This window comes from Panthera onca, chromosome A2, assembly GCF_046562875.1.
Source record: "Panthera onca isolate mPanOnc1 chromosome A2, mPanOnc1 haplotype 2, whole genome shotgun sequence".
Classification (NCBI taxonomy): Eukaryota; Metazoa; Chordata; class Mammalia; order Carnivora; family Felidae; genus Panthera; species Panthera onca.
This window is the reverse complement of record NC_138340.1, coordinates 157063764-157088195: the sequence shown is the minus strand read 5'-3', so window position 1 is coordinate 157088195 and position 24432 is coordinate 157063764. Positions and strand designations below refer to the sequence as shown.

At 45.2% G+C, this 24432-nt stretch overlaps 3 protein-coding genes and 1 long non-coding RNA gene across 4 annotated transcripts in view; 2 read left to right on the top strand and 2 right to left on the bottom strand.

Moving 5' to 3' along the window:
- The window catches only part of LOC144614541 (uncharacterized), a 110522-nt gene that overhangs the window by 22593 nt on the left and 63497 nt on the right, over positions 1–24432 (bottom strand). The window lies entirely within an intron of this gene.
- Positions 7588–8741, top strand: LOC132679645 (olfactory receptor 2F1-like). The gene has a single exon (XM_060633371.2). The coding sequence runs from the start codon at positions 7800–7802 to the stop codon at positions 8739–8741; it is 942 nt and encodes a 313-aa protein (XP_060489354.2). The 5' UTR covers positions 7588–7799.
- LOC144613485 (olfactory receptor 2F1-like) lies at positions 15123–15611 on the top strand. The gene has a single exon (XM_078435080.1). The coding sequence runs from the start codon at positions 15123–15125 to the stop codon at positions 15609–15611; it is 489 nt and encodes a 162-aa protein (XP_078291206.1).
- Positions 21807–23578, bottom strand: TAS2R41 (taste 2 receptor member 41; the record flags this gene model as incomplete). The annotated part of the gene is given in 3 exon segments (XM_060629205.2): positions 21807–23243; positions 23246–23374; positions 23377–23578. Coding segments are annotated over 3 exon segments (1044 nt in total), but the record flags the coding sequence as incomplete, so codon positions are not given.

The following is a 24432-nucleotide window of genomic DNA, read 5'->3' as shown; positions in this document are numbered from 1 at the left end:
CTACCGAACCTGTGGTCAAGTATAGTAGTCATCAGCCTGAGTAACCTGCTTCCTGTCAAAGTGCCTCTTGACATTTCACTGGGGAAAGGTGGGGAAAAGCTAATTCTGGTAAAAACAAACACACAAAACAAAATAAAACAAAACAAACCCCTCTGAGTGGAAGGAATTGAATGGGAAATGTGTATAACTGAGAACAAGATATAGTAGTTCAGAGGTGAAGAAACTATTCATAGCAACAGGAAAGTCTTATGGCAAGGAGATATGAGGGTAGAGAAGTAGAGGGTAGGGGGGCGGGTGGGGGTGGTACGATTCCAAAAGAGTGAAGAGAAAGATCTGACAAGTAGCAGGTCTGGGGCTGGACAGACAATGCAGGAAGTGAATCATCTCCAAGGGCCAGGATCTAAACAGTGCATAAAATATTGATTTGGTCAGTGAAATTCCTGGTGTGGATCAGGCTCAAAGGAGAGAACTACTCCTAGCTCCTCAAGACCACAGTTTGGAACCCATAATCCTGTGACTCCAGTCTCAGACCTCCGTATCTAGGATGCAAGCTGAATACTGTAATGTCCACACTAGTAAAGAGACTTCCAGAACTGCAGGATCCTTGGAGGTCTAACCCAATCTCTTTTCACAAATCACAAAACTGAAATCCAGGGAATTTAAATGACATGTCCAGAGGTGCCTGGGTGGCTCCGTCAGTTGAGCGTCTGACTCTTGATTTCAGTTCAGGTCTTGATCTCAAGGTCATGAGTTCAAGTCCTGCATCGGGCTCCACACTGGGTACGAAGCCTACTAAAAATAAAAATAAAAAATAAATAAGAGCACCTGGGTGGCTCAGTGGGTTAAGCATCTGACTTCGGCTCAGGTCATGATCTCACGGTTTGTGAGCCCGAGTCCCGCGTCGGGCTCCGTGCTGACAGCTCAGAGCCTGGAGCCTGCTTCAGATTCTGTGTCTCCCTCTCTCTCTGCCCCTCCCCTGCTCATACTCTGTCTCTGTCCCTCAAAAGTAAATACTAAAAAAAAATTTTAAATAAAATAAACATAAAAAAATAAAAAACAAATGACATGTCCAAAGTCACAGAGCCATTTATACTAAAGCTGGAGCAAAAAAACAACTGTCCTGTCCCTAGTCCAGAGTGGCTACCACCATAGGATATTTACAGATCTACCCTTCATGGTCTCAATGACATAAAACCTGTCATTATATCTACTTTCCTGACACAGAATTACAGTAGTATCTTCCTTCTACCCTAACACCTACCCCTGTTACTCAAAGGCCATTCAGTAGTGCTAGACCTGAGCCAGTGAGCTGATTTCCCAGCATTCCTATCTCAATAGGCTACGTCTAATAATAATTTCCAAATGTCACTGAGATTCTTATTAGAAAAATATGTTTATTTTAGACATTTTTCAAAATACAGATGAACAAAAATAAAAATACCTATAAACCTATTACCAGAATAACCTATTGATATTTTTTAACATCCTTCCAGTTCTTTTTTTAATGTTTATTTATTTTGAGAGAGAAAAAGAGGTGGGGGAGGAGGGGGGGGGAGAAAAAGTAGGGGAGGGAGACAGAGAGGGAGAGAGAGAATCCCAAGCAGGCTTCACACTCAGCACGGAGCCTGACACAGGGCTCAGTCTCACAAATCATGAGATCATGACCTGAGCCAAAATCAAGAGTCGGACGCTCAATCAACTGAGCCACCCAGGCACCCCCCCATCCAGTTTTCTATGTTTCTGTATTTATATACATCCAACTGTATGCATGTTATTTTATGCAATGTAGAATCATACCAAACCTACAATTTTCCAATCTAATTTTTTCATCCAGTTACATATCATCTGGGTTCAGAAAAACAGGAAAGATGCATTTCTTTTTCACCAGAAAACAGATATTTTCATTAGATGATCACATACTATGTTGTCTCGAAGGTGGCACCCCTAAGTTCTTTTCCTTTATAGTTGGGTCACCTACGTCAGACCGCACTAAGTCTACCTTTGATATGCATCCCAAAGCCTACCAGTCAGGTGTCACTCTTTCTCTTCTCCATCAGGGTGCCTTCGGACATCTTTCTACCCCCGCCATCCTCCTCAACTTGAGGCCACAACTCTCACCCAGAGGGTCGGATCAGGTTTTGCTTTCAATGGACCTTGAGGTTAGGACAGCCACAGGTCCTCTGTGTCTTGAGTTGTGCTGTGCCATGGAAGGAGCAGGGATGAACTAAGGGAAGAACACGAAGTAAAACTACTGTCCCCCATTGGCCCATTGTCATTAGAGTAACAAACTCTTCAAGCTACTTAAACCTTTTTCTTGTTGATATTATCAACTATTATAGACAAATTCTAATGACTTACTTGCTAATAACATCTCTGTTTTTTCTTCCCATCTTACCAAAGACCTATGTTCTATTACTGTAGAAACAGTTATGTACTGGGAATAAAACCCCATCCTGACCCATTATTTTCTCTGCTCCTTCTAAGGAAGTCCAGTAGGGACATTAAAACTTTGTGGAAGACTATCCAGAACGAGGAGATCAAGCTTAGTGAAAGCCAGAAAAACTTCTGGTATGAGAATATGCAAAGGAAACCCAACTCAACAGAAATGTGATACTGGAGATCACTAAGGAGTCTACAGAAATATTTTCATGACTGTGAACTTGAGATTTCTCAGTTGCTTCCAGGCCACAGACAGGATGGCTTTACTCTGTATCTTACCACTCCCTGGTCACTAAAACCAGCTGTGTGGGAAGAGGAGAAAAGGTGCACCTGTCTCCTTCACTTAGAAAGGAGCTCAGACTCTGAAACTACAGTTCCTCTTCTCTTTCCCAATTAATCTCAATCCCTTTCCAACAACTCAAAGTGAATATTCCTATCTCTTGACTCCAGCCAAAAGTCCCTAACAATGCCATATACTTGAAGGGCAGTGAAAGACCCGAAAATCCGAGAAGGGCTCATCAGTGTGGGAACTACAAGGACAATTAAAAGTGGAGATAAAATGTTTTCAGATTGCTTATCCCATCGGGAACTGGGAAGAGTGGGGAGCTGTGGCTGCAGGGAAGTAGCTGGGGACGGAGATGAATAAAGAACACACCAAAAGCAAGTAATTGCCCTCTGGGGATTCTTAGGTTCTGAAAAGTTAGTAGCTGAGGCTGACAGAGTAAAACCTCCACCCCCCAGAACAGGACGGACAACTGTTTCAAGGACTTCCTGAGAAACGTGTCACTTCGTCACCCAAAAGGAATTCCATGCAGGAGATGAGCACGCAGTAGCCTCGGTGAGTCCCCCACAGGGAAGGGTAAGAGGAGGAGAGAACAGAGCCCAACTTCCTGGGAGCAGCCGGGACAGCCCTGGCATCCTCCCCTGTGTTTTTCTCACTATTATAGTTGGAGGCTCTTTCCATGGAGGATTGAGCCAATGGAGGATTCTTCCCATGACCTAGATAATGCAACCACTGCTTTCAAGCCCCTCAATAGAGTCCTCAGTCTTGGTCAGTCACCTAAGCAACAGTATAAACTGAAGTGCTCAGTAGATAGACACATACTGAAAACACTGAAGAGTAGAGGTCAAAAGGGATCAATCTCTTTTCTTGGCCTCAAGACGTTTGCATTATATTGGACATACGAAGGAATGCAGAAGGGCAGAGCTCAATTACTATAAGAACCAAATATACACATAAGCTTATCTTTTTTTTTTTTTTTAATTTTTTTTTTCAACTTTTTTTATTTATTTTTGGGACAGAGAGAGACAGAGCATGAACGGGGGAGGGCCAGAGAGAGAGGGAGACACAGAATTGGAAACAGGCTCCAGGCTCCGAGCCATCAGCCCAGAGCCTGACGCGGGGCTCGAACTCATGGACCGCGAGATCGTGACCTGGCTGAAGTTGGACGCTTAACCGACTGCGCCACCCAGGCGTCCCTTTTTTTTTTTTTTTTTTTTTTTAAGAGGAAGGTGAATATTCTCAAGCATTAAGAAGCATAATCCTTAGGGGAACTAAGGTAGGCTTGTTAAGGGTCATCCCACTCTAGGAATTACCTGGGCCCGACTGTGGAAAGAAGCCCTGACAACCCAAGTGGTTCTCCCATTTCTGTGTGGCTCCTTCACTATTTCCTTAATTTCTGGTTTTTAAGTCAAGCTGATCTCATTTAGTGGCACCTCCCCAAATAGTTACGTGCAATACGAATGCTTTGATCCCCAAACCCAGTAACCGATCATATCTTAGTGTCCATAGTCTCACAAGCTACTATGCATTTCTTCTTCAAGACTGAAGAATTTCTTTTTCCCTCTTATATTGCTTCAAACTATAGCTTATATTTATTCACTTACTGCAGATCTTTAGAGCTGGAGAAATCTTGGTGTCTACCTAATTTGCTCATTCTGCGGATGAAGAAACTATGGCTCAAAAAGATAGTGGCTTACAGGGTACCTGGGTGGCTCAGTTGGTTAAGCGTCCGACTTCAGCTCAGGTCATGATCTTGCAGTTTGTGAGTTCGAGGCCTGTGTCAGGCTCTGTGACAGCTCAGAGCCTGGAGCCTGCTCTGGATTCTTTGTCCCCCTCTCTCTCTGCCCCTCCCATGCTCGAGCTCTGTCTTTCTCTGTCTCTCCATAATGAATAAGCATTAAAAAAAATTTTTTTTTCTAAAGGTAGTGGTTTATAAGGTTATTTAGATGGTTTATTGATACAGATTGACACCCAAGAAGTCTCCTTACTATGTGCACCTTAAACTGCATCTACTTTTTCAAGAAGCAAATGCACTGGTTGTTTCTTTGCTTCTACTTTAGTATTTCTACATATCTGCCTGGTTACTTCCATAGTCTGACTCTGTCTCCACTTACCTGACTTGGTAGCTTCTTTTGAAAACTCTAGTAAAAGTCATGATAATTCACCCTCTCTATCCTTCTGCCAGGCTGAGTTCTTAGAGAGGGGGACAGGGCTGTATTATATATCCTGTTACCCCAGCACCTGTCATGGGAACAGGCACTACTCAGTGCTCAGTAAATGTTCACTAAGTCAAGCAAAGTGGAATGAAATTCTCTAATCCCAAAGAGCTGAGAACAAGACCATCTATTAATAAAAAAAAAAGTTTATCACCATCTAAAAATAGAATCAAAGGGGCATCTGGGTGGCTCAGTCAGTTAAGCATCTGACTTCAGCTCAGGTCATGATTTCACAGCTCATGGGTTTGACCCCCACGTCAAGGCTCTGTGCTGATGGCTCAGAGCCTGGAGCCTGATTTGGATTCTGTCTCTCCCTCTCTCTCTGCCACTCCCCCGCTTGCACTCCGTCTCTGCCTCTCTCTCTCTGTCCCTCAAAAATAAATTTTTAATTTAAATAAATAAATAAAAGCAGCATCAAAATTTTATTGGAAGAAAAAAAGGTATTGAGCTCATCCGGCACATAGAGCATAGTACTACCCACTAGGTATAGACAAACCCTTGACCTTAATTTTTCACTTACTGAAGCAGGGTCTTCAGTAAGTTAAGTAATATTTAGGCAATAGGATTTATTACAATGGGGATTTATGTTTATTTATATTCTGTTAACTTTCTGGCCTCTATAGCACATATTCATATTGTTTTTTGTCCTCTTATCACTTGGGCAGAATTTACTTTGGTGAAACGGACTTGCTGAGTGTAATAACAACAGCCAGTTATGTTTATTTAGTCCTTTACAAAGCGCATTCACGTTAATTTCTTCATTTGATCTTACTCAAGATACTGTGAAATAGGCATTATTATTTGTCCCACATTTCAAATGAAGAAACTGAGGCTCAGGGAGGTCAAGTAACTTGCCTAGGGCACACAGCAAGCTAATGGAAGAGGCAAACTAGAACTTGGATCCCTTGATTTCTCATTCAAAGCTTTTCACACTCACTACACAGTATTTCTCTACATGGCAAGAGAGCTGTCCTGGGCCTCCCATCTAAGATTCCTCAGGTGCCTCCCTTCCTAGTCCATTGCCTTCCACAACTTCCTTCCGACCCCTCACTCCCTGGCTCAGGGAGAGCTGAGAATGTGCAGTGTAGACTTAAATGTGGTTCCAGCGTGGTTCCCAGGGAAATCTGATACCTGGACCGACCACCTTACTCCTGTTCCTTGGCTTCCTTGTCCACAAAATGAAATGGATGGAATCCATGATGTCTATGGTTCCTTCACTTCTTACATGCTTCATTTTCTTATATAGTAACAGGGTTCTTCCGAAGGGAATCTGGATCCATGGCAGTGACTCTGAAGGGGAGAATTCTGGATGCCTGGCAGCCTACAGATCATATATCAGAGCAGAGTTACCTCCTCTGCTGATACAAGGACCCAGCTTGGTGGGCAGCCACAGGCTCCCTGGGGTGGTGCTCAGAACCCAGCCACCATCCTCTGGCTCTACAACCAGGTCACCAACCCTGAGAATCTAAAGTCAGTTTCTATTTTTAGTTTCGACAGTGATGCCTTCCAACCACTCTGGGACCAGGGCTGAAGGGAAGGCGAGGGAGGCCTGCTCCACCCTGGTTCCCTGCTCTCTCGCGGGCCACGGTTTCCAGCCAGAGGACATCTCAATTGGATTATGACTTTCAGCTCTATTATATTTGATTCTGTGGCTCCAAGCTGGTTTTAACACTGATGTATTCCTTTTGTCCTCTGTTTAATTGTCTTGTTGGATTGTCACGGATTTTACCAAGATCCAATTTCAAAGTTTCTTATTTGATTCTGTTGCACTGCTGATTTTCTAAACACAAATTCCTAACGTTGAAAGGCATTATATGCCGGAAGGTGGTTGAAAACATAGTACCCTGTATACTCAATAAGTATTTTTAATAACTGAGTTAATTGATTTGTTAACTATTTTAAGAACAGGAAATACACCTTCAGATTACATTTAAATCTGTTTTTACACTGGGCCAGTCAGCACATTGGAAGGGAGAAAATCCACCACAATCTTAGCTGAGAAAGGAGAATTCATTCCTCCCGAAAGATTCAGTGGATTTCAGTCAGTCTGTATCAGCAGTAATATGTATCATTGGTTTCCAAAGGCCTTCATTACATTATTTTGTTAATCATTTACTTGAACATCTAAATAAATGTCTGCAACTTACTATGTAAATTGCACATTATTGAGAAGACATAATCAGTGGTAATTTAATTACAGCCACAGATTTAATTTACCAACTAGTAACCTTGTTCTTCTTCAAAGTACTTAGCACAATTATAATTAATTTTTGTAATTATTAATTTAATCTTGGGGTCCCTGATTAAGTTATAAGAACCAAGAAAGCAGGATTCCTGCTTCAATCTTGCTCACAGACAGGTGTCTGGTGTCCAGCACAGGTCCTTGGCACACACAGAGGCTGTGGCTTAAAACCACATCCTGCTCTCCTCCCTATCTTCCACTTTCTTTCCTCCTTTTCCGATTTCCAAACTTTTCTTCCTTAGTTTTTCTTTTTCTTTTACATTCTTTTTTGTCTTTCCTTCTACCCTTTCTCCACCACTTTTTTTCCTCTATCTTTCCTTCCACAGTGAATGATTTCCTATGTAACTGTAACTGTGCTGGATCCTAGCCACAAAAGGATGATCAGAATAGGGACTTTAACCCTGAGAACCTCACAGTCTAGTTGAGAACCCAGGTGCCCCTTCCTCCGGCTCTTTCACTGCATTCTCCCTAAGCACCTAGGTTAAGGGAACAGGAGGGTAGGTGTCCCTATTGCGGCTCAAGTCCTGGCTCATGGCTTAATCCCCGACTCCTAAAGTCTGACCTTTACTTGCCCCTCTCTGACTCTGCTCCTCTCCCAGCAGCCCAGCCCCCCTGCTCCATGAGGAGGGACAACCTGACCTGGGAAAGTGAGTTTGTCCTCCTGGGGCTCTCCAGCGACAGGCAGACCCAGGCTGGACTCTTTGTCCTGTTTGCGGCCGCCTATCTGCTGACCCTGCTGGGCAATGGGCTCGTCATCCTCCTGATCGGGCTGGACGCGCGGCTGCACCTGCCCATGTACTTCTTCCTCTGCAACCTCTCAGTGGTGGACATCTGCTACACCTCTAGTGGGGTCCCCCAGATGCTGGTGCACTTCCTCCTGGAGAAGAAGACCATCTCCTTCACCCGATGTGGGACTCAGCTCTTCTTCTCACTGGCCCTGGGGGGTACCGAGTTCCTGCTGCTGGCCGCTATGGCCTATGACCGCTACGTGGCTGTCTGTGACCCCCTGCGCTACGTGGCAGTGATGAGCCCGAGGTGCTGCACAGGCCTGGCAGCTGTCTCTTGGCTTGTAGGCCTGGTGAATTCTACAGTGGAGACGGTGGTCACCATGCGTCTGCCTACCTGTGGGCACCACGTGCTGAACCATGCGGCCTGTGAGACGCTGGCACTCGTCCGCCTGGCCTGCGTGGACATCACCCTCAACCAGGTGGTCATACTGGCCTCCAGCGTGGTAGTGCTGCTGGTGCCATGCTGCCTCGTCTCACTGTCCTATACCTACATCGTGGCAGCCATCCTGCGGATCCGCTCCACTGGGGGACGCCGCAAGGCCTTTGGGACCTGTGCCTCCCACCTCACCGTGGTCTCCATGTCTTACGGGATGGCCCTGGTCACCTACATGCAGCCCCACTCCACAGCCTCAGCCGAGCAGGACAAGGTGGTGATGCTCTTTTATGTTGTAATGACACCTATGTTGAACCCGCTCATCTACAGTCTACGGAACAACGAGATGAAAGCTGCTCTGAGTCGAGTTCTGATGAGGAGTTCTGAATCAAAACTTTAGCACGCAGCTTTGTCATAAGAGGCCTCACTCGGAAGCCCGTGGACCTTGGAGTGGGCGCTCTGGCATAGCGTATGCGTGTTTGTAAGGGAGCAGGTAGGGAGACCCCAATCTGCACCACTATCTTTTGAGGAACTGGGAAATGGACTGTATCCCTGGACTCTGTTTTTGGTCCCTGACTTCTTCTAAAAATCTGAATTACGATTTACAAATACACCCACTGGAAAACTAAATGGAAAAAATAAATTAAAAAGATATACCAGCATATATGAGTTAGAAAGGAAGATGAAATCAGAAGTCACAGCACTGCACAAAACTTAGGCCAAGAAAGGATATTTCCTTCTAAAATCTACAACTACATATCTAAGCTTTTCTGCAAAAGGGAGGGGAGGAGGGAGCTGTAATCTACAAAATTCACTGTGCCCAAAGGATCAAATGGGCTTTAGGCCAGAGGTGCAAAGGTCACCCCTGTGACTCACACATGCCTGGGCCCAACCCAGCTCAGTAGGGTGGGGAATTCACAAGGGACTTGGGGCCAAAGTCATAGAAACTCTCCCCACAAACCGTGAAAAGCAGGACTAGACGGTGCGTGCGGCACGTGAACACCCCTCGGCATGCCTCCACGCCCTTGGCCTTGCAGTGGTGGCAAATGGCTGGCCCGCAAGTCAAGCATTCGGGACCTCAAACATGTACTTTCTACACACTCAGGTCTAAGGACATACTCTTCTGAAAACAGAACTGTATTCAGAATTCACGCTGGACTATCATGCCACACCCCATCAGAGGGGAGCCGAGCGAGCCACTCAGCAAGGAAAGAATCTGTTTCTAGTTTTGCCCCACTCTGGTGATACACAATCAGTGACTGGGCTCTCAATATCCTAACCCAGAAAGTGAAACAGTGCTAGGTTTGTCCAGGAAAGTATTTAAAACAATACTTAAAAATTAAAATAAAACATCTCTTACCTAAATATTACAGGTATCTGGTTGGTCTTACCCACAAACAACAACAACAAAAACCCATAAACTGACAACAATGCAAACTTCTAATCAATCTGCTGAGAAAATGCCAAAAAGCTGCAGAGGAGGAGAATGGAGTACCTTTTTAAATTCTTGGTACAACTTTTTTTTAATTGACATAAAATTCACATAACACAGGATTCATGATTTGTACCATTTTAAAGTGTACAATTCAGTGACATTTAGTATATTCACCACGTTGTTCAACCTTATGTCTATCCAGTTCCAAAACATTTTCATCACCCCCAAAAGGGCACCTCAGACCCTTTAACAAGTCCCTCTCCCTCCCTCCACCCAGGCCCTGGCAACCCCCAATCTGCTGTCTTTATGGATTTGCCCACTCTAAACACTTAACAGAAATGGAATCATAACAATACGTGACCTTTTGTGCCTGCCTTCTTTCACCTAGCATAATGGTTTTGTAGCACAGAACACGGTGCTTCGTTTCTTTTTATGGCTGGATAATATTCCACCGTATGGAAACAAACACATTTTCTTTCCCCCCCCCCCTCCGCCCCCTCCCCATTCATCAGGTAGTAGGTGTTTGGGTTATTTCTAACTAATAGTTAAAACAGTGCTGCTATATGTCCACGTGCGCGTTTTTGCTTGAATTTTGCTTTTGACTCTTTGGAGCATATACCTTGGAATGGAACTGCTGGATCATATGGCAATTCTGTGTTTAACTTTTTTTTTTAAGTTTGTTTGTTTGTTTGTTTTTGAGAGGGAATGAAGTAGAGACAGAGGGAGAGGATCGCAAGTAGCTCCCGGCTGTCAGCATCAAGCCCCAAGTGGGGCTCGAACTCACAAGCCGTGAGATCACGGCCTGAGCCAAAATCAAGAGTTGGAAGCGCAACAGACTGAGCCACCCAGGCGCCCGTATGATTAACGTTTCTGAGGAACTGCCGAAGTGTTGGCCACCACAGCTGATCCATCATATGTTCCCACCAACAGTGAAGGGGGGCTCCAACTTCTCCACATCCTCCCAACACTTAGTTTTGTTTCTTTGATTACAGCCGTCCCAGTGGGTAGGAAATGATGTCCCACTCTGGCTTTAACTTGGATGTCCCTAGTGACTAATGATGCTGAGCATCTTTCCATGTGCCTGTTGGCCATGTGTAGATCTTCTTCGGAGAAATGTCCAGCAAAAATTTTTTTTTATTTTTTATTTAAGACCCTCTCTGCTTCCTTCCCCTCCCTCAGCCCCTGCCCACCTCCTTCTCCCCTACCACGACCAGCTGCCTTCATCAGCCTTCCTCCTTCCCTGCTCCCATGCCCATGTGAGATATAAGGCACTCAGCCCCATCTCCAGTCAAAACGTTTTAACTCTCACTTTTAGATCCTCCTGTAACTATTAAGTTCTCTCCCCAAATAAACAAATTATCTTTTCCTTTCTCCACTGCCTCCATGGTTAGGTGTTTGCCTGCCCTTTGCCCAGTGCCTACATTTTGCACAGCAAAGAAACCTCAGGAGTTTTCTTTTTAAGTGAGAAAGAATAAATCACAAGCACTTGTAATTTAATATATTTTCCTTTATCTTCATCATGTATCTACAGAACATCTACCACTGAGCAGCAGGATATCCTAGCACACTTTCTGATATAGCCAGGCTATAAAATGATCACCAAGATCACTGAATGAGCAAGCTTTGTGTATGGAGGTTCTTTTTTATAAAACCAGTTAAAATTTGGAAGGGGTCAACCAAAAGCAATGATGTCCCTTCTTTACGGGTTGAGCTAGAATCCTTTATTAAAGTACAATATAGTAGGGACAATAATCTATTAAGACATCCTCTAATCCTAATAATGAAAACATACCTTCTGTATACAGAATAATACTTGTACTGTTTGTGGCAGGAGGGCAAACATCTAGTTTATCCAAAGAAGACACCAATTCACTAAATTACAAGTTAGAAAAAGAAAGTAGTAGGTCCAAAATATTTTCCTACTTACCTTATTGTTTGACTTTTAGAATTTAAAAAACAAAAATGTGGCCCTTGTCTCTTTATTATTTTTTATTTTTTTTAATGTTTATTTTTGAGAGAGCATGAGTGGGCAAGGTGCAGAGAGGGGGGAGGTGCAGGGAAGAGGTGGGGAACAGAAGATCTGAAGTGGAGGAAGATCTCTGCGCTCATAACAGAGAGCCCTACGGGGGCTCAAACTCACAAACCAAGAGATCATGACCTGAGCCAAAGTCAGACGCTCAACCGACTGAGCCACCCATGTGCCTCTGGCCCTTGTCTCTTCCAAGAGAGACTCAGTGTATTTGAAGGGCACTTACTAATCAGGAGGAAAAACTGGTCCCACAAGAGACCCTTCTGAGTGGAGCTATTCTTGAGATGCTATTACAGAGTGAACTCTCTGAAAACATCAATAGGAAAGTTCTATACTGAGCTCATGGATGAGAGAATGAATTTTAAAACCACTCTTCACTATGATGTTCATTCAGCCAGCCGACCAACTCTATCTATATGCCAGTCTCAATGAGAAAGGGGTGAGGCGCCTGGGTGGCCCAGTCGGTTGGGCATCCGACTTTGGCTCAGGTCATGATCTCATAGTTCGTGAGTTCAAGCCCCACATCGGGAGCCTGCTTCGGATTCTGTGTCTCCCTCTCTCTCTGCTCCTCCCCTGCTCATGCTCTGTCTCTCTCTCTCTCCTTCAAAACCAATTTTTAAAAAAAATTGAAAAAAAAAAAGGAAATGAGAAAGGGGTATGACAAGAAAACACCCTGTCTACCCTTCAAGCAGTTAGTTTGTTAGAAGTCATAAAAGGAAAGTAAAAAGTTCAGGCACAGTGGAGGTGCTCTTCCAATTCTACCTCCTGGCTGCAGAGAAAGTTGAGAGTCCTGGTGTGTGGGCTCCATACTCTGACTAAACTAGGGGGTGAATATTTTCCTCTTGGATGAAATGGAAGGAGGCCAGCTGGCCTAACGAACTGGGCCACCAGTCCGCCTGCCTCTCCAAACTGCTCTTCAGCCAGTTTCCCTACGTTACATCACGTCGTGGCAGCTTGAAGTCCCCAGGGAGCCGCATCCTAAAACATCACACCTTGCCTGACTGCCCTCCCCCATAAATCTCACCTGTCCCACACATCATTCTGCGGTGATGCTGCTCCCCACTAGCTGCTGTGATACACTGTGTGCTCCACATGATAACACAATATGATGTAGAGGGAAGAACATGGGAACCTGGTCCCCCGATTCCACATCCAGTTCCAGCCCTGCTCCTGGCTTTGCTCACACAAACCCCTTCTGTTCCTGAGCCTCAGTGTCCTCATTTGTAAAATGACAAGGTTGAAATGATGATCCTGAAAGTTCCTTCCAGTTTTTCTGCCATTTCTGTGTTCTCTCTCGTTTTGCATTTTATTCCCTTCCAGGGGGAGAGTTTTAGTTGCTGTTCTGGGCACTTAGGGGCCGCATCGGGGGAGTAACATTTGGCTGCTTACTGCATTGACGAAGGAAATAGGTTCTGTGGAAAACGGGCTCTATCCCAGGTGCAGGGCTCAGAAAACCAGCAGGGTGCCCTGCCAAAGCCAGTCTCTGTTCTTAGTATTTTCCACAGTGACACCTTCTGGCCACAGAAGAACTGAAAGAACGAAAGGAGTAGGTTCCAACCAGGTAGGAGAGACAGAGGGTGGTGTCCACCTGCTTTGCCCTTTTCACCCCCATCCACCCATGAGCTCTATCTTCAAGCCTTGTTAGAAAAACTTGGGTTGAATTGTTTTCATTTCCATTTCATTGCATTCTATGACCCATCTTTCATATCTGTGATACAGATCCTTTTCAGTTAGATAATGCTCTGAAATTTATGAGGGCTTTCCCACACATTATCTCATTGTTCTACCTAATATCTCATTGGATATTTACTACTACTTCCCTGGGTCTAAAATATTCTGAAACATCGTTTGGGGACAAGACCTAAGAAAGTAAGACTAAGGGAAGACCCAACACACAAAAAGGCAAGCTATCAAGGATCACATTTTCACTGATTCAGTGGAATTTGAGGCAAATTATTTATACTCTCTTGGCCTCAACTTTTTCAAAGAATGAGAAGCTCAGCCCAAAAGTTCCTTCCTCCTCAAAAACTCTTCTCGGTTTACCTCAAAACATATTCCTCTCCCCAGAAGAACATGCATTGAGTCTTCCAAAATAAGATTAAAAGGTCCCATCTAAAGCAGTGGTTCTCAAATTTAGCTCCACATTTTGTTTGTTTGAGAAACGTGAAAAGGTACGGACATACTAATATCTGGAGATTGTGACTTAATTGCTTTGGAGTACGGCATGGGCTTTTGGAGTCTTCCGAGTGTGCCAGGTGATCTCAATGCGCGGTCACTGTGAGTCCTGTGGGATTTTCACAGTCAAACCCTAGAGCCTGGAGTTTCCCTTCCTTCTCAAGCTTCCCCAGTGGGCACTCAAACGGGCTTTTCCAGCAGCGGACTCTTCTCCATGTCCCCGTGGGCTCTCCTCACCCCTGTACTACCTAATAGCACTATCTCCTCCCGCCATGTTGCACAGACACGTAATGTAGACATGACAATGGAGCTAGAGGGACTTGCTATTAACAAACAGAGAAATAAAGATGATAAAATTGCTTAGTACATTTCATTTGTACTAAGGGAAAAAATAGCATCTTTACCCTTTGATAGAAGCTAAAGACCAGCAAAGTAAACAGGGAGGTGTTCCAAGGGCACACCTGTCTCTGCTGTCACAGAAGGATTTACACATAACAAAGTTCAAAGGGTTTCAGAGGCACTCCCTCACTGACTTCATCTGTGGGCACCATCAGGTTCCAAACGCTCTGGTTGCAAGTGAGTGATATATACATTCATCTTTTATAAACCACTTACTTTAACATTCAAATAAATGCCAGCATTTCACCAAGGAAACAGCATCATCTCAAGAAGTTGGGACATAATTACAGTGAGCATAATGTTGTACAATGAGGTCCTGATCTTATCAACCTAGGAATAAGCCTGATTAATCAGTACACTGAGAACCAAGTGAGTGATGTTCTCTGTCACTGACCCAGCCTGGCTTATGGGAGAAACAGGAAGAACCACGAGCTCCAGCGTGAGGAGTAATGACAAGGAGGAAGTCCAGAGCACACGTCCTACGTCTTAGGATCAGAGAATTATCCTCAAGGCCACTACTTTCAACTTTTTCTTATTTGTGTACTCATACTGTGAAACATTTTTTAGGAATCTTTGCATGAAAAGAAAAATCATAAAAGATCCATGATGTGAAGAAGTTCAGAGTCTACTGGGGAAAATGTATAAGTTCTTGCAGTCCCACAGAAAGCCCTTTGTTGCAAATTCTCATTGATTCTGGCTTCTCTAAGCCACCTCCTCTCCCAGCAGCCCGGCTCCCCTGCTCCATGAGGAGGGACAACCTGACCTGGGAAAGTGAGTTTGTCCTCCTGGGGCTCTCCAGCGACAGGCAGACCCAGGCTGGACTCTTTGTCCTGTTTGCGGCCGCCTATCTGCTGACCCTGCTGGGCAATGGGCTCGTCATCCTCCTGATCGGGCTGGACGCGCGGCTGCACCTGCCCATGTACTTCTTCCTCTGCAACCTCTCGGTGGTGGACATCTGCTACACCTCTAGTGGGGTCCCCCAGATGCTGGTGCACTTCCTCCTGGAGAAGAAGACCATCTCCTTCACCCGATGTGGGACTCAGCTCTTCTTCTCACTGGCCCTGGGGGGTACCGAGTTCCTGCTGCTGGCCGCTATGGCCTATGGCCACTACGTGGCTGTCTGTGCCCCCCTGTGCTCCACAGCAGTGGTCTCTTGGCTTATAGGCCTAGTGAGTTCCGTGGTGGAGACAGTGGTCATGATGTACCTGCCCACCTGTGGGTACATGTGCTGACCACGTGGCCCACGTGGACATCATACATACCAGGCTGTAAGGGTGGGCTTTAGCACAGTAGTGCTGCTGACGCCCAGAGCTGAATGCTGGGTAGGAACTCGGTTGTGTTACAGACAAATACAGACGAACTCCAAAGTGGAAAGAGAAGGCTGTCTTCTAAGGACAGCAAAGCTTGTACTAAGGGATAAAGCATTTGTGCAACTGTGCGTGTGTGTGTGTGTGTGTGTGTGTGTGTGTGGAAAATGTACTCTTTGTTTTTGAAGGCATATATAAGCAGTGACTTAAGTTCTGAAATCTTTGTAGCTCTGGCTGTTCTCAACAAGATTCAAAAGCAGTTTACACCCATCAGAAATGTTACACATCCACCGTGTGAACATGAACATATAATGCCCAAGGCCACTTTCACCACTGGCCTAAATGTCAACTTTGCCATCCACAGTCAATCACCAAACACCACTTTTATTTTATTTATTTATTTATTTTTTTATGTTTATCTTTACTTTTGAGACAGAGACAAGAACATGAGCAGGGGAGAGGCAGAGAGAGAGGGAGACACAGAATCGGAAGCAGGCTCCAGGCTCTGAGCTGTCAGCACAGGGCCCGACACGGGGCTCAAACTCAAACTGTGAGATCATGACCTGAGCTGAAGTAGTACGCTCAACTGACTGAGCCACCCAGGCACCCCACCAAACACCACTTTTAATGAACACCTCCTCCGTGCCCAGCCTGAAGCCCTTCCTCACAACACTTATCATCCCAACCTCCTCCTCTCAAGAGCAGAGAGCATCATGGGCCTGGGACACGATGCAAGTCTCAGAAAGAAATATCAATCGGCGAATAGATTTGTGTGCCATACGCCGTGCCAGGTGCTGCAAGAGACACACGAAGTCAACAGGAGAGCCTTCCTCCCAACCTGGAGACTATTTGAAAAGATAAGAGATACGCGCCAAAAAAGAAAAAAAGAAATCACAACGTAATCCAACAATGCAAAAAACACAACTAAGGAGATATTTGCTTAATTACCAAATACAAGATGAAGGTTCAAAAAACCCATGGAATTCATAAAATTACCCCATGAAGGGGGGAAAAATCTGGGTAGTTTGCAAAGGGATTGAAGGGGAAGAAAAAATTAAATGGGGCTTTAGGAAATGGTTGAATTTGGACAGTTGAGGGAGTCGAAAGATAGGTTCATTTTTGGTGAGTGGAGGAACCATAGAAACCAAGTGAAGAGGTAGAAAAAACTGAGGTCTGTCTGGGAAAGAGTGAGCAAACCAGTTTGGTTAGAGCAAAGACTTCATTCTGAGGAGTAATGAGGCGGAAGTGAGGCTGGAAAGAGGGTTTGGTAGGGCTTTGAAAACAAGGCCAAGGAACATGCTTTAGAGGCCGTGAAAAGATAGCAGAGTTTCTAATATGGGGCATTGACACATGTGATATGTATTCTAGAAGCTGTCCTCTTCCTCTGCACAGGACTATTAGTCCTGAGACAAAACAAATAGCACAAACTTTGTCTTCTTTTTGTCTGACAAAGTCTCTATTTCACGCTTAACTAGAGGCAGTAAGTGAAACAATTTTTTGTAATTCAACTTCCTCTCATTTGGGCAGACTTCACAGACCAGGTAGATAAGGCAGGTTTCAAAGACCAAAGAATTGGGAAGAATATAGACCAGAAGTTTTTTAAAGCATAAGGGAATGTTAAAAGTGAATACATCTTGAGGTTGAGACTTGAACGAAGGGTATAACTGTAAAGTGCCTTCTGCTTTCCTTTTTTTAAATTTTTTTTTAATGTTTATTTATTTTTGACAGAGAGAGAGAGAGACAGAGCATGAGCGGGGGAGGGGCAGAGAGAGAGAGAGAGACACAGAATCTGAAGCAGGCTCCAGGCTCCAAGTGGTCAGTACAGAGCCCGACGCGGGGCTCGAACTCAAGAACCACAAGATCACGACCTGAGCCGAAGTCGGCCGCTCAACTGACTGAGCCATCCAGGCACCCCCTTTTATTTTTTTTTAATAAAAAGATAACCATGCCATCTGAGTAACACTCTGAAGACTGAGCAAAAATAAACAGACCTTACTTGGTGTTTCTGTAAGCATCACCTCTGATAACAACCCTGCTTTTCTGATTTCAGGCCATGTCTCAAGAGGCAACCCTCTGGTTAGACAGGTCCCATCCTGGTTAAGGAGGGATCTGGAGTTTGCTTTTTTAACACTGACTCACAAAACAGGTATGAGCCTCACCAAAGGCACTAGCCTGGCAAAGCCTTGATACTTTATCTTTTTTAATGGAGAACAAATCAATGCATGAAGTCTAAGAGAGCAAAACCCAGTTCCAAGGTGGGAACTCTATTAGTAGAGTATTTCTAGAGTCACTCAGAGTCAAAGGAGGGAGTAAATGGGCATGAGGGAACATTGTTCTGTGGCCATTCTGAGCAGACCTGGGAATTTACATGGTAGAGGATCCCTATGGCAAGACCTCCCTGCTTTGCCAGGACAGCACTAAACTAATCTCTTCCATCTAGAACAAAAACCCTCCCTCTGTACAGCACTCTTTGCTTCACACAATCACATGACCAGGAATACCACAAGAGAGCAGAATCCTTAGCCTGGAACTCACGGACAGGTTTCCGGGTCTACAGGCACCTGGAACTGTGTGTTCAAATGACATCTCATCCACAGTGTTATCACCTCCTGAGGGAGGTTTATATGAATAGACACCTGGCCCTTGACTCCCCACAAGATCGTAAACACCATGGGGACAGAAATGACATCTACAAGGCTCACTACTTTATCTTCAGCACAGAGAGCTGCCTACAGGTAGGCACTCCAAAAATATCCGCCAATCGAATACATTCGCAAACAGTCTGCAGCCCCCAAAAGGTTAACACATCCTGACATATATTTTTTGGCATTGTGTTTTTAAATTTTACAAAATTTCTTTCATAAAACCTTTAGTAGTGAGCTGTGATATTTGCCACTGGTTAATAAGATGGGTTTTAGCTAAGCTTTGCTGATACCACAGAACTGGATTTTCCTTTAGGAAGCACTACCTACCCGAAGAGGGCTGTGGAAGGCCTAGCACATGGTCCAAGATCCAGCAATCAATCTGATTTCTCATTGATTCAATCTGGTCTCCAGTACATTTTCTTAGTCTTTTCGTTTCTTTCCTCAATAAAACAGCTCGATATAGCAACATGACAGCACATAATATAGAATAAAGTTTAAAGATAACAGCTAATATTTAGTAACTCTTACTATTCCCTTTATGGTTTTCTTCTTTCCCCTTTATGTCTTCAAAGAAAAAACAAAATAGTTTTTTTTTTTTTTGGTTTTTTTTTTTTGCCTCCCTTAGCTGATGTCAAAAGCTACTTAAGTACTAAGTGAAATAAGTCCGCCAGAGAGAGACAAATAACATGAATATACTCATATGGGGAATTTAAGAAACAAAACAGTGGGCTTGAGACGGGCTCAGTGTCAGTACCCAGAGGCCGCACGGGCCGCGGATGCCCTGCACGGCAGTCGGCCACCAGGCTGCTTCTGCCCCAGCCGCAGCAACGGACCCATCATGCAGGAGGACAGCACCGCTACCAGTTCGCCTGCGACACCTGCCCCTACATGCACATCACCGGCAAGGTAAAAAATCGGAGGAATCCAAAGCTGAAATCAGTGGAGGATATGCGTGTGGAGCAGCTGCCTGGGAGAATGTTGACTCTCCTGCAGAGTCACATCCTAACTGCGAACACCCGTGTGCCTATTTCGTGCAGCTTCAGACCCACTCTGCAGACAAGCTGGTGACCACCTTCTACAAATGCTATGATGCTCGGTGTGGACACTGCCGGAGGAACGAGGGCCAGGCTGGCCCAGCCATGTCAGTGTCTGCTTATCTTCTCCCTCAGGTTGGATTCCCAGCCAGGAGCGTGAACTGTGTGTCCTGAGAGTCTCTGTCAGTGTGGCAGAGAGCTAACCCAGGATGTCAGCAAATATAGCCCATCTGCCCATCAGCAGATGAGCTCATTTCAATCCAGGGAGATTTGGGGGGGAGGGGGTACCCATAACCAAGTACAGTCTGTAATGTCCTGCTCATTTATCTTTTAAATGTATGGGGTAATGACACTCTCTCACCATCAGCCCTCTTTTTTTTTTTTTAAGTTTATTTATTTATTTTGAGAGAGAGAAAGTGCACATATATGCATGAGCAGGGGATGGGCAGAGAGAAGGGGAGGGAGGGAGAGGGAGAGAGGGAGAGGAAGAGGGAGGGGGGGAGAGAGAGAGAGAGAGAGAGAGAGAGACAGAGGGAGAGAGAGAGACAGAGGGAGAGGGAGAGACAGAGGGAGAGGGAGAGACAGAGGGAGAGGGAGAGGGAGAGAGGGAGGGAGAGGGAATCCCAAGCAGGCTCCACACTGTCTACCAACACAGAGCCGAGGCAGGGCTCGAACTCACAAACTGTGAGACCATGACCTGAGCTGAAAATAAGAGTCGGATGCTTAATGACCTGAACCACCCAGGCGCCCTCCATCAGCCCTCTTAAACATGTACCCTGTTTGCACAACTAAAAAAAGTAAAATTTTGTAATTAAAAAAAAAAGAAACAACAAATGAACAAAGGAGTAAAAAGAGAAAGAAACAAACGAACAAACAGACTCTTAATTACAGAAAACAAACTGATGGTTACCAGAGGGGAGGTGGGGGGTAGGGGAGGTGAAGTGGGTGATGGGGACTAAGGAGGGCACTTGTGCGATGATCACCGGGTGATGTATGGAAGATAGAACACTATATTGTACACCTGAAGCTAATATTACACTGTGTGTTAACTAGCTGGAATTTAAATAAAAACTTAACCAAAAAAAGCTACTTAACTGAACTATTCTCAGAGTCACACCCCCTAGTGAGCCTCTGGTGGCCTCCTTCAGCATCAGAGGCCCTTCTCAGTGATTTCTTAGCCACCACAGACGGTTTTTCTTTAGCTCACTCACACTTACTGTGTTGGCCTAATTTAGCAGTTAAAAAAAAATTGAAAGAATGAGAAAGAAACAAAACAAGAGGAGTCAAAGAAAGAAACAGAAACACTGGTCTTTCCTGGTGGCTAGAAACGTCCTTGCCATACTCAGGTTTCTCTACTCTTTTTGTGCTGATGCAGATACAGAGTATAATTTTTTAAATAATATTAACTATGCAACACTAGAATTACTCTTAACAAGTTACAATCAATACTAATGTGTCACGCACATATACTGCCTACATCAGTCTTCGCAATTACTCTGAGACAGCTGCTATCACCTCGGTGAATATGTCAGGAAACTAAGGCATAAAGGGTTAATTACACCTAAAAGAATTCACATCACGTTGTGTAAGACCTATATTTTAAAAAATTAAAACACTACGGAAAGTAATCAAAGAAATCTTGAATAGTTTTTTATGTTGTTTTGTTTTGGGTGGGGGGGGGGAAGAGCGTGTGGGGAGGGACACAGAGGGAGGGAGAGAATCTTAAGTAAGCTCCACACCAAACTCAGAGCCCAATTCGGGGCCCAACACGGGGCTCCGTCTCACAATCAATTGTGAGATCATAACCTGATGTCAGATCAAGAGTCAGACACTTGACCGACTGAATAAATCTTGAATAATCTTGGATAAATGGAAAAGCATACCATATTCTTGAATAGAAGACTCGACATCATGGATATGTATTTCTCCTCATGTTGAATTATACAGTTAATAGTATCCAACATAATTTTCTTAAAAAGGAATTGTTTGGGACTAGACACTACTATAGCCAAGAAAGTTAGAAAAGATTGATGAAGAAAGACTAGTTCCCCAGTCATTCAAATATCATAAACCTAAAATAGTCAAAATGCTGTGGTACTGGCACATGATTATACCAAAGTAGCAAAATAGCAAAACGGGACAGAAAGGAAATACCCCAATATATATAGGAATTTAGTCACGATAAAAGGTAACATTTTAAATCAGTGGAGATTAGATTGGGATTCTCTCTCGTGCTCTCTCTCTGCCCATCCCCTGCTTGCGCACACATGCTCTCTCTCTCTTTAAAAAAAAAAAAAAAAATTAAGAGGTTAAATTGTTTTGGGATGCAAACTAAGAGAAACTCTTGAGTCTTTGTTTTTCAGAACTAGAAGTACATGTTTATTCAAATTTACATGTGACTTTGTGACTTTTGCTTAAGGAAGAAAAAAAAGTTCCAGAGACAATTTGAAAACAGAGAAAATCACAATGTGTGATTCTTAAGAAGAATAAACATGGAAAAAGTCTGGCTGCCACTGAGACTTTAGAGGGGGGAAAACTGAAAGCGGAACAGTGGAAATAATAAGAAGAAAAGAGATGGGTTTGTGTGAAGAAACTTTCCAGTCTTCATAAAATTAAAACCAAATTATCCAAGTGTGCTGAAAGAAAAAGAATCCACACAGAAGGGAGGGCTATGCGACATCACAGCCCAGACCACTGTCGGCCCCAACTACTGTCCTCCAGGGCTCCCATGGTAACCAACACATTATCCTCAAGAGACCTACTTCTTCCCCATCCACATCCCAGTTCAGCCACAGACACATTTTCTCTTCATCCCCTGGGAGGCTGTTGAGATCACATGTACTGTTAATCAGGACTCTTTAACTGGAAGCTGCCACATAACAGAGGGGACACGAAATAGAGAACAGACAAAATTTTATATTCTGAACTTCTGGACAATACTGGCTCTCTGGGACCTGTGGGCCCCCATTTGACAGTGTCCCAAGGAAGGAATCTCACTCAGAGAATCCCCAGAGTTGACTCCCCCCCCCCTCCTTCCCAAAGGAGGAAGCCCAGAGTAGAATCCAGTAGGTACCTGCCTCGGAAGCTATCTCCGTGTTAGTGGGCACAGGTTCCGTCACCCTCCCTGAGTCTCTTCCGGGGGTCTGGGTAAGGAGACCGTGCCACCTAGGCCACCCAGAAGCCCCTGGCCAGCAGCAGCAGCTGTCTGCACACCCCTCGAAGCCTGAGGCTGCTGGAGATGAGGAAAAACGGATGGACAGACATGCACAGGTAGATTAAAATCTGCCACGGCCAGTACGGCCAGTACCAGTCACTCTCTGAGAAGAAACCTGCAGCATCGATGACCAGGGATGCGAGGGACAGAGCATCAAGAATGAGGAAGGAGACGAGCGACTTCAGAGCTCTGGTGTGAGCCTGGGCACTGGGGTCCTGTGGCCTGTGGGCGCTGAGCCGCATCCTCCCGGTGTGCCTCCTCAGAGAATTAATCAACAGCGCGACTGAGACCAGAAAAACAGAGCAAGGAACTAACAAGGTGATCAGCTTCAGGGGCAAGAAGCAGTGAACTTCCAGTGTCCTGCTCCACTGTCTGAAGGTCATGTTCCCAGGAAACTTTCTAATTAAGAATCCTTCACACACAGCACGGTTTCCCCAAAAGAAGAGCAGAGTGACGATGAAGGAGATCAGGAGAGGAGCCATGAGGAGCCAGGGCACTGACCCTGGGAACCTCCACTTGACCCAGAGGAAGGTAGGGTGGGTGAAGTTAGTGATCTTCATGCAGAAGAGGACACTGTGCCAGGAGCTGAACCAGAAGGTGGCTGAGTTCAGGAAGTCCCAATGGAGACCAAAGAACTGCCGTGCAGGACCTCTCCTGCACTCGGCCAGTAGAAGCTGTTCACCCTTCCAACCCACTGCAGGCAGAAGCGGGAGGCGCCCAAGCTCAGGAGGATCATGCCAGAGGGAGGCAGCCTCCCCCGCTGCAGCCTTTCCCTGCCCAGCACCAGCACAATGAGCCACTGGCCAGGATTCCCAGAAGGCACGGCAGGACGAAGAGCAGCATGAAGAAGGCTGAGAGCCCTGGCCGCGTTTCGGCCGCTCGGGTCACCACCCCTGTGCCTTGCGCCTTGGTCCCTGGCCTCCTCCCTACCCCCGCACACAGTCCCTCTTTAGACCTTTCCTGGGGACGTGAGAAGAGTGTCCAGGCTCTGCATCTGAGTCAGAGTTCGCTCACAAGGCGGATACTGGGGCTGCAGGGGAAAGGTGAGCTCAGCTCAGTGAGGATGCAAATTTCCCGTGGGCTCAGTTACCACGAGGCCTACCCGCTGCCCCTGATTTGCCTTGTCTGGTTTTGCCTGCATGCTACCATCATTAGCATCAATGTAGAGAGTTTTTCAGTGTCTCTGTAGCTGAATTCTATACTTCTTATTTCTCCCTTGGGAGAATATACACACCTCTCCCCATCAGATCATTCTTAAGACATGAAGCGTACAGGCAACAAGTACAGGAGACATTTAATATGGCCAAGACCTGGGCAAAACAGTGATGATAGAGAAGTCTGTCTCAGCCAAGCTTCCCTGTCACACATCCACCCTCAAATATGAGCAGTCATCCCCTTCAAGGTCAGAATCTTTGGTCCACCTTTTTACCAAACCTCTTCTTAAATCCTTCATGGACCCTGAGATATGAATGACTGATAACGGTTTAAACCAGTTTTATGTTCCAGTGAGAGAATTCATTTCCTTGCGGTTGTGGAACTAAGGGCACCTGCCTCTTGCTGGGTCTCAATTGAAGGCTCCCTCAGATCCTGGTGGCCACTGGCTGTTTTTGCCAAGTGGGATGTTTCAACATGGCTCCTTACTCCATCAAGCCAGCAAAGAGAGTGTCTAGAGGGAGCTGGCTAGCAGGATGGAGTCTTAAACAGTGTAGTACAATCACAGGAGGACATCCTATCACTTTTGCCATATTCTATCGCCTAGAAGCAAGTCGCAGTCTGCAGGGACGCTCAAATGGTGTGCGTTACAAAAAGGTACAGATACCAAAGTTGGGGGACCATCTTAGAGCCTATCTGCC